At 41.5% G+C, this 15,856-nt stretch overlaps 1 protein-coding gene across 1 annotated transcript in view; it reads right to left on the minus strand.

The window, feature by feature from the left end:
- FAM19A1 (family with sequence similarity 19 (chemokine (C-C motif)-like), member A1) overlaps positions 1-15,856 on the minus strand; it is a 230,833-nt gene that overhangs the window by 213,618 nt on the left and 1,359 nt on the right. Inside the window, exon 2 of the mRNA XM_009883595.1 lies at positions 14,961-15,081. Within this exon, the coding sequence (XP_009881897.1) occupies positions 14,961-15,078 (118 nt within the window). The 5' untranslated portion in view covers positions 15,079-15,081. The remainder of the gene's footprint in view (positions 1-14,960; positions 15,082-15,856) is intronic.

A 15,856-nucleotide genomic window follows, 5' to 3' on the forward strand; every position in this document is an offset into this window, starting at 1 on the left:
AGAGAGAGAGAGAGAGAGGCCACAGTTCAAACCATTATGTTCAAACGCAGCAGAAGAATGGCAGAAACTCTGTGCCTACTGCACCACACAGTCAGCAGGCAGGCGTTCAGCTTCCTTCCTCTGCAAGAAAAGCAAAACTATCCAAAGGATGCCCTTCCTGGAGGTTAAACCTTGCAACAAGGTATTTTTAAAATACCCATCCTTTGTTTGTTAAAACCTCCTTTTCACCTGCATTTAATTCTCAACGACGAGCATCTGCCGCAGCCATCCGAGAGCCCCCAGCAGCTCAGAGCAGAGCTGTGCGCTCAGTTTCAGCAGCGGTGAGTTTAGCACTGCCTCGTCCATCTCTTCACTTTTTGGCAGGGGTAGGGCCTGTCTCAAAGCCCATTCAACCTTACAACACCGCATTAGCCATGAAGCCTGGGAGCAATGGACTGGCTTTTTTTGCCATCTCATAGCAAGTGAGAGGAAAAAATATCCCGATGCCCCATGTCTGCTCTCCTGATTACCTAATTATTTATTCAAAATGGAAAATTCAAGAGATGCCAGCAATATCTTAACACCACTGCTCTACTTTTGCGAGAAAGAAGATGAAGGGTCAACCCCTACAGCAGAAAACAGCTTCTGATTAGAGATACTCTGATTTAATTCTGTTTAAGGAAAGAAACAATACCTTCTCTAAACTTTTTTTTTTTTTAATTAATTTAATCTGGCATTTTCCTTGCTTTTCTTTCAGCGTTTAGAAATACATCAAGTTGTTTCAAGTTTTTTCTTTTTTCTTTTCCAGTTAGTAAGCAAAACAATAAAATTGTTCTAAACCAATTTAAAAATGTAAATACTGCACCAAACCAACACTTCATATCTTGCTTTGGCTGTCAAATAAAAAAAAAGTAAATCAATTATTTACACTGCTTTAGTCACATAACAAAAGAAACACTGCTTTGCAAAATGCAGTGTTACCCTGTATTCCTTCAGCCTACAAAAATAAACAAACAATTGTCACAACAGAAAAGAAAATGTGCTACAATTCCTCAAGCACATGAAAACTTATAACCACAAGAGGTTAAAATGAGCAATTTTTACATACAGACGGAATCAAGTCCTAGTTTGATTCTCAGGGCCTAACAAGAGCCTGCAGATACGCTCCGCACGTCAGGCAGTGGACATCAGCTGAACCTCAGTCACCTTTCATTGCATGAGAGGAAAAGGATCCTGTGGAAAGGATCACAGAATGGTTTAGGTTGGAAGGGACCTTAAAGATCATCAAGTTCCCCCCCCCTGCCACGGGCAGGGACACCTCCCACCAGCCCAGGTTGCTCCAAGCCCCGTCCAACCTGGCCTTGAACACCCCCAGGGATGGGGCAGTCACAGCTTCTCTGGGCAACCTGTGCCAGTGTCTCACCACCCTCAGAGTGAAAAAATTCTTCCTAATATCTAATCTAAATCTCCCTTCTTCCAGTTTGAAGCCATTCCCCCCTGTCCCATCACTACATGCCCTGCTAAAAACTCCTTCCCCATCTTTCCCCTAGGCCCCCTTTAGGTACTGGAAGGCCACAATAAGGTCTCCCCGGAGCCTTCTTTTCTCCAGGCTGAACAACCTCATCTCTCTCAGCCTGTCCTCATGTGAGAGGTGCCCCAGCCCTCTGATAATCTTTGTGGACCTCCTCTGCACTCGCTCCAACAGGTCCATGGACATGGGATTCCTGCTATGCCTCTATGACAGCCCGAAATCCTGCCAGGAAACATGACAATACTGGCAAATAGCAATATAACCTCTCAGCTTCTGTGTTGTCAAAACAGAGGTAAATAACAGAGAAGACCTTTCTCCAGCTTGGAGGTTTTCTAAGTCCCAGCAAGCAAGAAACAAAACTTCTGTAGCTGGCTCCAAACCCAACGGCAACAGCCAAAAAAAGGACCATTAGTGGGGAAGGACGTGCAGGACCCTAACAGCATCCCAGCCCTACCATGTCCCCACCACGCCTTTGGCTGAGCCAAGCAAGACAGCATTCACACGCTCACAGATGATTTTCCAGCTAGGAGCACTCAGAGCACAGTCCTCGTCTGGGACCAATCTTCTGGGTCTTTCCCCGCAGCAATCTGTGTCTTTAGAAACAATCAGGAGATTAAGTTTTTTCCAATTGCAGCAAGCGAAATAGTCTGAATTTCCCCTCCCATTAAAAAAAAATGACACGATTTATCTTGCCACAAGTTTTTATGCTGTTGTATCTGGCCTGCAAGCCTGTTGAGATAACAGTGTGCAGTTAACAAGATTTGCAAGTCAGACATGTTACAAAAAGTACGCTCTGCGTTATGCAGAATCAGTGTTACGCTGCCTGTGAAAGACTGGAAGCATCGCACAAAACTCTGGTGGGAAGCGTAGCCTTCAAGTGAGAAACACGCTTAAAGCAGAAGCCTTTTTGTCCAAAGACAAGCCCAACCTTCTCATCTCCTTAAAGAAGCAATTAAGTAAAAAGTGGGAAGTTCCACATTTGAAGCAAACGCCGTACTGCCTGTCGGCATGCGCCGAGCCTGTGGTTCAGCTGAGAACAGGGACACAGAGGAAAAAATTCACTACAACGGTACAACTTGTTTGTCAATTGAGTAACAGTAAGTGAAAGTGAAGGCTCTTTACACCTCACAGCTGGGGCAGTCTGATAGATTATAGCTTAACTACCATGAAAGTTTAAGCCAGCGTGAAGTTGGCTTACACTAAAGCACTTGATTTCATGAAAAGAGGGAGCTAAGAGCCTCCATGATCCATCGCCCAGCTCACAGCAACACTTGTACTTGCATGCCAAGACGTGCCAAGGAGGGAGCGCGAGGGACGGGATGCCTGCTCTGGGTACCAGCTGGGTGGATAGTGTCTGGCAGCCACCCGAAAGAAGCTACGTTAGGACCAGAATAACAAAACCTCACTTATTTGCATCTCAGCTGCCCTAAATATGCTCATGATTGGGATCTCAGTTTCCACATATTCCACTGCTGGATGCTGTGTAGAGACTGCACAGAGGGATCGATTGGCCCTTGGTTGGGCATAAAGAGAAAGAAAAGAACCAGTGTCCTGTAAAACTATGGTCTCTCTATAGCAAATATCGATGTTTTGAGATCTGTATGTGCTACTGGAATACAGAAAAATCCCTCCTGACAAAGGCAGATTTTAATTTTGTTCATATCTTTGCTTGGTTCCTCTGTGAAATCTGGACATTAAAGCACTTCAAAAGCCGACAGGACATGGTTTATAGTAGGACCTCTGAAACTTTAAGTACTAATTCATACAACGCACATGTATTAAACAGAGGAAATTATTTTACTAGTTACAGCTGAAAGTAGGTTTGCATTTTAAGCTCTGAATGAATTTTACCTAACAGACTTTGATTCATAGATTCTGTCAGGACTAAGGGATAATCTCTTCTTACCTGTTAAAGAGCACAGCCCCTCAGATGCAGGGAGCAGCATACTAAATACATACCATCCTTATCAGGAGGACTTCAGTATAAATGTGATACCACTTTGCAATTTGTTTCCATCACTACACACTATAGATTGCACCTTTCCCTTTGATAGATTAGAAAACAGAACCAAAAAAACCTAAGAAAATAATTCCATTTACATAAGAACGTGGTGTAGGGGGGACTTGCATAGCCTGAAATGCAAAAGAGTATGACTAGTACAAAAGAACCCCTTGATCCCACACTGCTTATAGAAGGTACAACACCACTAAATACCATGCAGCAACAGACAGCTCAAAGCCAATTCAATTCCAATCTAAGAAGTCAAGGAACTGCTTTACTAAGGGAAACCATCAAATGATTCACATTGAAAGCAGAAATCCCTTTCCCTTTAATTTGCACCTATTTTATCACCAGCATTTGTCCATTTCCAGAACTAGCCCTGCTCAGCCAAGAGTCTGCTTTCCAGAGCCTGTCTCACCCGCTCTGACCAACACACACACGTCTGTGGTAATATCATGACCTCAGCAAGGTGTCTGCACTACAGCACAGCACCAAAACAGGGAGAAACTTTGGGGGTGTAAAGGATGAAGGTCTGGTTCCAGCACAAATACACAAAATCAAAGCATAGGGGTGGAAGGGGGTGCAATAAAAACCACTATGATAGCATGCTGCCTTGCATACAGTCCGCTGCAGGGACAGGCACAAAGTACCTGTGAAATTCTTCCCATTGGAAAATTCTGATCAACAGAAATAATTTCCCTATGGGTGAAAAAGGATATAATTTATATTTTCCCCAGCTTTTGTTGGAAAACATTTAAAACATGGTGTCAATATCAGAAAGGGAAAAATGTAGTTTAGCATTTTGAGTCTATTGATCAAATAGCTCCATTTTGATTCTTTCCAAATAACAATGTTTAAAGCTATTTATTTCATAAAAATGTGGGTGGTGCTCTAATTGGGATGAAATCAAGTGGCATTTTGTTGCTCAAACAGCACATCAAGGTGCATTGACTCTAAGAGGAGGAGGTTCAGAGAACCTTTTCTAAAAGTGAGAGCCATAAGAGCTTACATTAAGACTTACAAGAAAATAAAGGAAACTGATTTAATGGAAGGGAGACAGATTTAGAAATAGAATAAGTAGTGGGCAAAATAATAGTAAAAAAAAGGATTGAAATGGTGTAAAAACCTAGAGAAGACAGCAGGTAATCTGGCTACATTGTGGTCCTTCCACTAAATCACAGCCTCTGTGTCTGGCGCTGTCCTAAGAGAAGTTTGGGAGGGTTGGAAACACACCGTGCAAGTGTGCACAGGGTGCTGGCTGGCCACAGCCTGCTCCCAGTCAGGGCACCTCAAAATTCCCTTCCCACAACTGTGTCTCAGCTCTTTCTCACACCATCCTTTGAGTGGGTAAACTGGCAGAGCCCACACTTACCTTTTAGGACTGAAGAGTCCAACCAGGCTTAAAAAGAAACTGGAGTAACAAACACAAGCATGAGATAAATATCTAATAACTGCTGTCAACTCCTTCAATTCAGTGTGTTATCAACTGTAGGAGATCAGCATTAAACAATTACCCAATTCTGTCCTCGAGGAAAAGGAAAATGCAGAATATTTCTAACCAAGGCATGGAGGAAGATATATTCCACTTCAATAGGACTTCCTTGGGTACCCTGCCTGGCAGCTCTACCAACTTCCAGCGTGCCGTGACAAACCAGGATATACGTGCTGGAGTATCACTAATGTCTAAGTCTTCTGTACTTTTGGCAAACTATGAGTCCTGTCTCCCAACTCTGCTGTGGATACAGATGGGTGTTAGTAGACAGAGGGAAGGTCCAGACATCCAGTAGCCCTGGGAAAGCCAGGAGCTCCCATGGACACTCCTCCGCTTCGCGGGGGTCACTGTGCATTACCCTAACGTCTTCACATTTCAGTGAGAGGAAAAAATGGCAAGGAAGGGGACAGAAGAGTGGCACCTTGCTCTTAGGCACTGAATAATCTCATTTAGGGACTGCTGTCACTGGTGCTTTGGCCTTTTAATTTTCTCTTCCAAAGTTAGCATTCACTCGCCGGCTTTTGTCTCGTGCTGTTATGAAGGCATTTGCATGCACTAATCCATGACAAATGGTTTCATTTGATGCACAACTGATTTCCTTGCCTGCCAACCAGAAAGATAATAGAAATACCAAGAGAAACTGAATTAGAACTAAAGGAGTCATCTATTTGTTGGAGAAACTCACACCAAGGTTGAGATAAACACCACCCAGGCGGCTGTCTTGATGGGGAAAGCGCTGAGGTTTCAGCCATGGAAAGGCAGTTTCTAATTACCCGGGGGGGGGGGGCAGGGAGGAAGCTGCATTTTAAAGCCTCACAAAAATATGATATTACTACAAAAATAATTATACTACAGATGTCAGAGCTGGCTTAGACACAATCATTCTCTGTGAGATCCTGCCCTGGCACGCTGAAACCAATGACAAACGCAAAAACCTCTGTCATCTTCAACTCATCCCTTGAGTTTTTGTTTCAACGCAATAGCGACTTCTCGCTGACTGACCACACAAATTTGAAAGCATCTCATGCAAGTAACCAAGAAAAGGAACTTCATGAGTTAATGAAATTCACAGCAAACAGTGTTAGTGTAGCCCTGATAGCTTACAATTTAAGCAAGATTTTTACATAGGGAAGTACTTGTTATTAAAACAGCAGAGCTTTGGGAAAAAAAAGGCAACCACTGGAAAAATTAGCCCTCCTTTCATTTCAGCACTGCTGCAAACCAAAACACAAGCTGGTACCAGCTAGAAGGACACACAAGACCTTCCTCATGTTTGCATTGGTATTGTATTGGAAGTCTGTGAGGTCTTGATTTCTTTGGGGAAAGAGGTAGCCACGGGCATATCTGAGCATATGCTTCCAAACAGGATTTATTCATTTATCAGGATGACGATTTGTTTTGGGTACGTGCTGGGATAACAGAAACCTTATGCAGATGGGGTTTTTTTCAGTGAGGAATATTGATGCAGAAACAAGGAAGGCACAAAGATATCACACTACTATTTTTCTTAAATTACAGTTTCAACTTAGGAAATCGATTCCTCAAAAAACATTAAGTGCTCAGAATTCTCCACTCAGTTCTGATTTCAGCATTAAAACACGAATAGGCTGGTGTTCAAAAGCTTCTGAACTGTAAAATGAGTGGGTTTTGAAATGCGTGATAGAAAATATAGAAATTACTATATCATAGAAATACAATATAGCTATATATTGTATTAATATAATTATTATAGAAAATATTTATCTAGTCATACTTTAGTGTATTTTACTATACCTTCCTTATCCAAAGCACCTTTAGCCAAATCTGAAATGAAGCTTAGTTTTTCTCTGAAATCCATTTTTCAAGATGCGGTGTTCTGACCTCTGCCTTCCTGTTAGTTTCAATGTTACTTGATCTAGTTTCGGCTTGGCTTTTTAGATTTTAATTTGAAATGATTCAGAAAGTGAATGTTTACTTCTTAATAGGTTTCTATAGACAAATATATATAATACAGATAATTTTCCACTCTTGAATCTGTTCAAAGTCACAACTGTGTTATTGATGACTCCTGGGCAGCATGTAGGGGAAAGGGTGCTAAACAATGGGTCCCCTTAATTTATTCATGTTCTTTTATAAAATAAACATATAAATCAATGAAACCGATTTCCACATAAACTATCCTTGCTTGCTCCCAACCATATAATTAAACACAATTAACTCAAGTTTGTTTTGGCAACCAATTAATGTCACGATCAAACATAAATAGACCCTGCAAGAAAAGATTATCATTAATAAATCCTTAACAATACAGCAAAGTTACACTGAAGCCTTGCTTGCCAGAAATATTTAACAGCAATTTTGAAAAGCATTAATGAGGATACTAAAAAAAGATAATAAAACTTTATCAGACCATGTGCAGTTAAGAACCTGAGGCTCTTGCCTGTCTTCAGACTGATCTATAGAGCCTGTTGGCTGCTGGTATTATTCACAACATAGGAAATCACAATTTCAGTTTCCCCACTTTCCGATAAACTGACGTGCACATGTTCATGGGAGTTTTCAGATCAAGTTCTCCATCGATATAATTTTCGCTTGCACACACATTAGCTACAGAAGTGATTTTTGCTCACTGGGTTTCACAGATGCACAATGAAGGCTCTCCATTCAGATTCGTCATCTACAGAAAAAATTAATCCAATAGTAGTTTTGGATCATGCATGAGGATGGATTAAATGCACGTTTTGATGTGAACCAGCAGCTCTCCTAATAATCAAGAGACAAGGATCACCATTTAAACGGCTTTCTAATTGCCTGTTCATTTAGTGAGAGGTAAGGTGCATGATATACAAATAGAACTTCACAGCTCTTAGAAGAAATATTTATGCACAATCTTAAAAAGCACCCAGCACACGTGACTGTCGGTGGGAGCTGCTAGTGTAGAGCAGGTTATTCCCAGATTACTTGTAGCTCAAAGACAATGCACCACAATGAGAGCACGCTGATAGAAGGAAATTCAGTCATCTGAGATAACAAATGCGCTGATATCGTGTATTGCACTGCACTTGGTGATTCTCAAGGAATCACTTTCCCATCCTCCAAAAACTAGTGAGGGCCTCCATTCCTGCCATCAATTCAGTTCCCAAGCAAAGCTGATCTCTCAAAGTAAAATAAGGATTACAAAGGAACACTACGACACAATTATTGATTATCAGATGATAGCAACAGTGATCCTGCACCCGCTGTCACTGAAGTGACCTTTCAAGAAGGACAGTACCGGTTTCTTCACCCACTGCGCAGGAAAAGGGGAAAACTGTTGTTCTGACAGGAATACAGAAGGCAAGAGAGAGATGTCGGATAACAATCTTCTAAATAGAGCATAGAAACATGAGTCATACATGAGGCTTTGTAACTTCATTCAGCTTAATTTACACCCCCAATTCCCCATTGTGCATCATTGACTGAGTCTTATAAATTTAGAGTCCAATGGTGCTGCAGTCATTGTGGTCCCTGCCTGGAGCACAGTAAGAAGAAATCGCCAGCACCACTCCCATGCAAAAAAATAAGTTTAGCTGGAGAGAATTGTTCTGTACAAAGCATCTGGAAATAGCAAAAATGCTGAATACCATCAGGAAAATAAATCTTGCTCACAGCAAAGGTTGATTTCACAGCAGAGTGGCAAAGAAAACATTCAAAAGGAAATACAAAGATTATAGGGGGGATAGGATAAAACAATATGAAACTTAATGGGAGAAAACACATCTGTCTTACGAGGAAATGCACTTGGATATTGCCTTTTAAAATATAAATGAGCCTTGGACTAAAGTAGGCTAATCATTAAAGGCAGGTTTCTGATGTTATCAGCAGAAATACTTCAGCGCAGAGCCATGTAGTTTGCCTTTGGGGTTTATATTTGTAGGTGCCAAATTTTCCTTGGGACTTAACCACGGTAGTATGAATTCTCACAGTCTTTAATACCGTAACAGTAAGCACCACACGTAGCGCAGTGTGCTGAGAGGTCCCCGCGTGACTCACCGCGGCCCCAAGGCTGGGGTAGGAGGCTGAGGCTCAGCACAGGGGTGTGGGAGGAGGTGGTCCCCGCCGGGGCCATCGCAGCAAGAGGCGCTTTTTGGTTCGTTTCCCCAGAGCAGCTTATGCCACGTAAAGAGGGACGTGCTTTGCTCCTGTCGGCGTGGCTGCCTGCAGACGGCCCTGAGAGCTGGAGTGGCATGGGATGGGGAGAGGAAGGACAGAGCAGGGGGGACTGAACCAGAGGACCAGACACTGCCAGTGCAAGCCACACGTGCAGGAGGCATGTCCTTTCTCTCAGAATACCGCTGTTAGCGTCCTGCCATTGCACTTTAGCACAAGGTGTGCGGTGGGGGCGGTCGCAGGGAACGCAGCCGTGCTGCCAGCAGCTCCTGCGGAGCAGCGCTGGGCACGGCACTCTGCTCTGTGCCCCACTGCGCACCTTGGCCATGCTGATCTTCACAGTCCATCGAGCTGCAACACCTGCTTCCCCTCAGGTTGCTTCGTCTGCTTGGATCAGAAGTAACAAGGCGTCACGTTCAGCAGCGCGACTGGTGACAGCTTTCCTCCACCTGCAACCGAGCTGCGAGCCTTGCAGCTACGCACCCTTCCCCGGTGAAGAAGAGAGGTGTCCTCATGCCTTTGAGCCTCCACCGAGTACTGGTTGCTCCTTGGCGATGCCCACCCACCCTTCCCCCTTCACCTGAGAGACAGGAGCTCCTTAATGTAACCGTTTACAGACCCCAGAAAAAAACCACACAGTTAACTCTCTGGCTGCAAACGCACCCTATAGCCATGTTGTTTCTCTTTTGGAAGTTTGATTTTTCAGAAAAAAAGAAATATAAATCACAGGGTGCAATAAATTCTGCTGCTGCAAACAAGTACATTGCACAAGCACAGGAGGCAATTCATCGCTATCACACCGCTAGGAATCCTACCTCATCCTAAGCGCCGATTTCATTACATCCATTCTCTGCCTGCACAAAAAAACCCGTACAAATACGTTTGTCCGCATACATCCAAGTGTATTTTGTATGTGGGCAGGAACAGAGAAAGCACCTCCAACCTGCATTTCCTTACTGAGCAGTTGGATGTTTCACATACTCAAGAACTGACTGTGAAGGCCAAAGGTACATAACAGAAAGGTGTCACGAGAGAGGTGATTTCCAGTGAGGGACTGGAATAGCTCACTGTGAGCACGATTTTCTGATCTTGAACAAACTGGGATATATATGGTGCCTCCTGTGCATTTACTGGTGTAAATGAGATCTGAATCAGCACTTAGAGCTTAAAAAATTGTTCATTTTAATTAACGCAGCAAGAAATGCAATTTGCCAGGTCTCATGTCCATGACACAATCTACTGGGTACTACCTAAGTTGTTGCATGGCAATTTGGACATTGTGTACTAAAGGCAAGAGTTTGCATTCACACTGTATTATTAATGTAATACAATTCTTGCTAGTCACAGAAACTGTACACATTTATGTATTAACTACCTGGTCCTACACTTGTTTCTGTCCATACCAAGAGCAAAAATCTCACTGAATTCATCTTCCAGATCTCAGTTGCTCTACAAAGTAAAGACACGTATTTTATTTACATTTTTTCTGAGGAATTAGATTCAGACCAACATTCTCCCCAGTCTGTTTTGAACTGAATAGCCACATATATGGGGCATATAGCAGACCTTTAGAAATGTGAAAATATGCAGTTTCCCTGAAGGCTATAACAATCAGCGGGAAGGCCAAGATCAGAACTAAGAAAATTTTTTGCTCACAGCCACAGACTTAAGTTTCTGCAAAATGCTGTCTACTGAGAAACCTGCTTAGAGCATCCTTAGGTTGATACTGCTTGTTAGTTTGTGTAGAATTGCTTTGAGACCAATTTTCCTCCTCATAATATGAGGTATGGAGAATCACTTCTTCAGATGATTTTTAATGGGCACATCATTAACTACTGTCACAATAAAAGGTAATTCATGTTCAGTAGACATAAGATTCCAGCCTTGATTCAGTCCATGATTTCTTCCTCTGAACATGCCTATTTTTACTTAACATATTTGCAAATGTCAGCATTGCTACAGTAGGCACATGTTTCTGCTTGTGTCTGCCTCACATCTTTAAACTGCATGCAAGACTAACCTAGCATCCTTGATGTGTAGCTCATTATTTGGCATGAACTTACAGATGAATCTAACGTGCTTTCCTGTATTTTTAAGCAACACATGGCCAGTGTCGTCCTCTGTGATTCAGTACTAGCTGATGGTCCTCACTGGGAGCAAAACATCCCTCATTTACGGAACAAAGACAGAAAATTTGGTAAGAATTGCATGACTGAGGGGAAGCGGTTATTTTTTTTTTTTTTTAAACTTGAACCCTTTGCTTTGTTAATATCTTGCTGTCTTGCCAAATGCCAGCACCTACTTCGTACCTCGGGTGGGGTCAGTCCCATCAATCAGATGATCAACGGACTATCACAGGCACTCAGCTAACTCTGCAAATCACAACCTGTCCACTCTAATCCTCAGGCCAATTCAACAGCTCTACAACTGTGTGTATATCAGAGCCTAAAACGGCCAATGTGGAATTCTTCTCATTACTGCTGTTTCTTATTAAATCACACAGAAGTGACATGCTTGAAAAAAATGGAGATTTGTTTCCACATAAAGTTATTTCCTGTGAATGCTTTCATACGTCCTTTGCCTAACATAATTTTCATGAAAATGAAATATAGTCATAAAAAACCTGCGGAAAGCCGTATGTATTACCCAAGGGGAATTATACTGCAATGGTGTTCAGCCAGCTTACTCCAAAGGTCTCCTCCGGATCCCAGTGAAGAAGCCCAAAAATGTAACCTGGTCTCCTCACCTACCAGAGTCAAAGGGAACAGCCACCAATACTTAAGGGTGCTTAACAGTGGCATTCAAACTTTTCATTGTGTTAATGAGAAAAGAACAAACAGTCACAAATAATACCGCATCATCCACCTTATATTCAAGCAGTATTTACTATGCCCTTACTGTCTGTGCCCACCTGCCAACATTTCAGAGAAAATAAAGCGACAGTCAGTTACAAATACTGTCACGTAAAGTGGTTTATTGCATTTGTTTTCAGGTTTGTACCTTCTGCTATATCTAATTGAACAAAGAAGTACTGAATTATAAAACTGAAAAATTATACTGAAAAGCAGCTTTAAACTTTTGTGATTGCACATAGTGCATAGAAATCTATTTCAACCCATTCAGACACCTGTATAAGAAAGTTTCAGGAAAACAGAGCAAGCTCGGAAATCTCGGATGATAACCTAACCTTTTCATGTATTGCCCTTTGTTTCCAGTGTTTCAAAACTGGATTAACCGCAGCAGTACAGATGGGTATATTCACTGTGCTAATCCACCAAGTTCAATTCAAGCTTATTGCATTAAATACACTCCATGAGGATTTTATCTTTCACCTGCACCTTCCTGTGCTCAGTGAGACTCTTCTATGCATCAAGTATGAGAAGCACAAGATAGGGTAGAACCTGCCTTTTTAATTATCTTGTACCAAAGTAGCCCCACGATGGAGTTGAGCAGCTCAAAACCTTTTATTTCAGAGCATCTCATTATCTATGGAAGATCACGAACTGAAGGAAAAGGTATGCTGAGCATGCTATTGATTACAGCTATATTTGCCATGATTTAATAAGTTGAAATTTCATATACCAAATATTAAATTACTGGAATTATGCACTGGCTCATCTGCATCCATTTTTTATTCACTTTTATTTGGCTGAACATTTTAATCTTACTTACACAGTGACTAACTAAAAGTAAATGACGCATTCCTAATATTATAAATATGAAAAATAGGGTGTGCTCAGGGACTGCAGTTGAATACATTAAAATCACTCAGTTTGCTAGTTAACATATTTCCATCCCTTTTATGTACAACCTTTCACATTCAGTTGGCAGACTGCAAATTCATGGCCTTATAAAAAACACTGTCTTGATTTTCTGTTGTGACAGCAGAAATTGTCCAAAATCTCTAACAGTTTCCCTAAAGGACGCTCACTAGCTGGTACTTCCCAGGTGCAGCACAATCTGAATCCGAGGTGAACATCATGTCAAATTCCACTCATCTGTCAATGTAGTGGATTATTTCTTGAGAGACTGAAATTGGCTGCCTGGGATCAGAACACCATCAATCTTACTCATGTAGGGTGCGGAGAAGCTGCCTGAGAAAGGCTCGCAAGAGGGAAAGCTTGGCTGTTTCTAAGTAGGTGATGAGGCAGCTGTAAAACCTTCACTCTATCTGTATCGCATCTCTGAGTGAAAGATTTTTGTCATTTTTCACATTTCCCCAAACACTTGGTATGCATTCAGTGTCTTGCTGTTCTCGCTTCATAAAAAAGGTGATTTTTCAAGCTTAGGCAAATGTTGCAGAGCTCTGAATCTGCCCAGCTCTCATTTTTTCTCATAATGTCACTTGTTTCAACTGATTTTACAAAATGAGATTACATTTTCCTTTTACCTATCTGTTTAGCTGGACTGGCTTCCCCCCCACACACACACCGCCATTTCCTTTACTGGGGCACAGACTCAAATAACCAGCAACATTACTTACGATTGCATTCTAATAAATATTATGTTCATTTCTCGACAAATCCCAAATAAGAACCTTGGCACTCAGACTTCAAACACGCTCAAACTTCCAGTGCCAGCTAGTTACTAGATTACACCATTAACTAATCTGATGCTCTAAATTGCTACTGAGAGCTGGGCTATCAAAGGTTTAGGTCTATTCCTCTATACTATGCATATTTTATATACAAGAAAGCAAGACAATGCCAATACCTATGACTTTTGGGCAATGACAGCAGTTGGAAAAACTTTGAGTCATTAAGGTCGCTAAAGACCTGTGGTTCAAGACCGTTTGTCTTTGAAGGTATGCCATTAGATCAAAAAAAATTAAAGTATCAGTTGCCACATTGTTAAATGACTCATCACTGCGAGTTAGTATTTTGCATCTTTAATTTCTGAAGCTCTTAAAACCTCTCCCACCTTTCTTTGGATCCAAATTTGTTCAGCAACATTCTTGGCCCATCTAATTTTAACCAGATGATAATACTGCGCTAGAATAGGCCAACTCCTCACACGTTTTAAACACAGCACATATTCTTCAAAGTGCAATTAACAGTTGAAAAAGTTACCTGATCCACTCCTATTAATAAAAACACAGTAAAACTACTCATGTGCAGTCTTTGTGGATCACAACAGTCAGTGAGCTGCATTCTCCACTGCTAACCTCTGGGACTTATTCTGACTTTACAGGCATTTAACTCCATCAAAAGACGGTCCCAAATTCTCCTCCGGGCTGCACTTTCGCAACCCCACCAATTTTCAGAGGTAAACTTGAGAACCTTACAATAACCGTGTCTCTCATTTATGCTAAGGCAAACACCTGACCTCCAGTAAACACTAGTGACTATGAGTGAGATTTGGTGCCAGTAATTTAAGTAACAAACCCATGTCTGCTTTGGGTCAGATAACTGCAAAGTTATCCAAACCTGTGCTGTCACAATGTCCGAGTTATACACCCACTCCAGAACTGCACAAAAAGAGGAGAAAGAAGGAAATAAGGACCAAGAAAGAGACAGAGAAACTGAACAGTTATAGAAATAAGTACCGAGAAAGAGACAGAGAAACTGAACAGTTATCCAAAATGGGATTCCTGTGTTGGGAAATTGTTCGAAGACAAGGCTAAAGGGCAAATCTTCCAACATCAGATTGGCAAAGCACAGCACATTAGACCAACCCAAAAAAGATGCTGTGCAATATAAAGGCAAGCAACTCATAGAAGTTAAATGATAAAATGGATTTTATGATTATTCAATCATTATCAAGACAGACATAAGCACGGGCAGAAAGCCTGCAATCTCATGGCATCCCACAGCTGATCTCAGTCCTACCTGGTCTGTGCAGGTGATGCTGCTGGAAAGTGTGATGGAGGGACCCCTGACAGAGGAGCATTGCACAGGCACTTATCCACAAATACAGGACCCAGGACATTGCAGAGACCACTGCCATTCTCTAAACAAAATATTAAACAGACATTATTATCCATTGCCGGACAGCACACAATAGTCAGCTTCCATTACAACAGTATTTAATCATTTTAATTTTTTTACTTTTTTACTATTTTTTACTATTTTTGCTAAATGCCTTTTGTCTCTGGGTTATTGTTCCCCCCCGCAGGATGCAATTGTCATACAACAAAGGTCATGTCCAAAAAGGACAGCTGAGGTAACAAGATGTCAACACAGGAGCTTGGATAACTTTAATAATTCAATGGTAAAAAGGAAACTGTGATGACCTAAGGACTAAAAAAACCCAATGTAAATAAGAAGGCTGGAAAACATTCTCACACTGGTCCATAGCTGAATTTACAAGGGAGTTAAAAAATAAAAATAAACCATAGTGCCAGTTGAAAAAACATGATGTCCAGACAGCATGAAAACTACTTTAAGCACATTACAGATAGGCACACAACATTCTCAAGTATCTGAGATGCATTTTAAAAATACTCCATCCCCAAGACTGGAAGGCTAATACTGACCCCGAAGGTAACAGTTGATTGTTTTTGACTTCTGCAAGCATTAATTTTTAATTATGATGCTGTCTGCTAAACAAAGTAATTGTTTCTCAGAATTATGTTCTAATCCCCAGATAAAATCAGCTTCTTATTGTTCGACCTGTGCATGGAAAGGGACTGGAGTGCAGCCAGACTAAATTTCATATGTACTCTATAGAAGATTTGATCTTTTCACAAAGCAGATTGTGTCAAAATTTTAAAGAAATTCCTTTT

This window comes from Charadrius vociferus, unplaced genomic scaffold (genome assembly GCF_000708025.1).
Source record: "Charadrius vociferus isolate BGI_N301 unplaced genomic scaffold, ASM70802v2 scaffold324, whole genome shotgun sequence".
Taxonomy (NCBI): Eukaryota; Metazoa; Chordata; class Aves; order Charadriiformes; family Charadriidae; genus Charadrius; species Charadrius vociferus.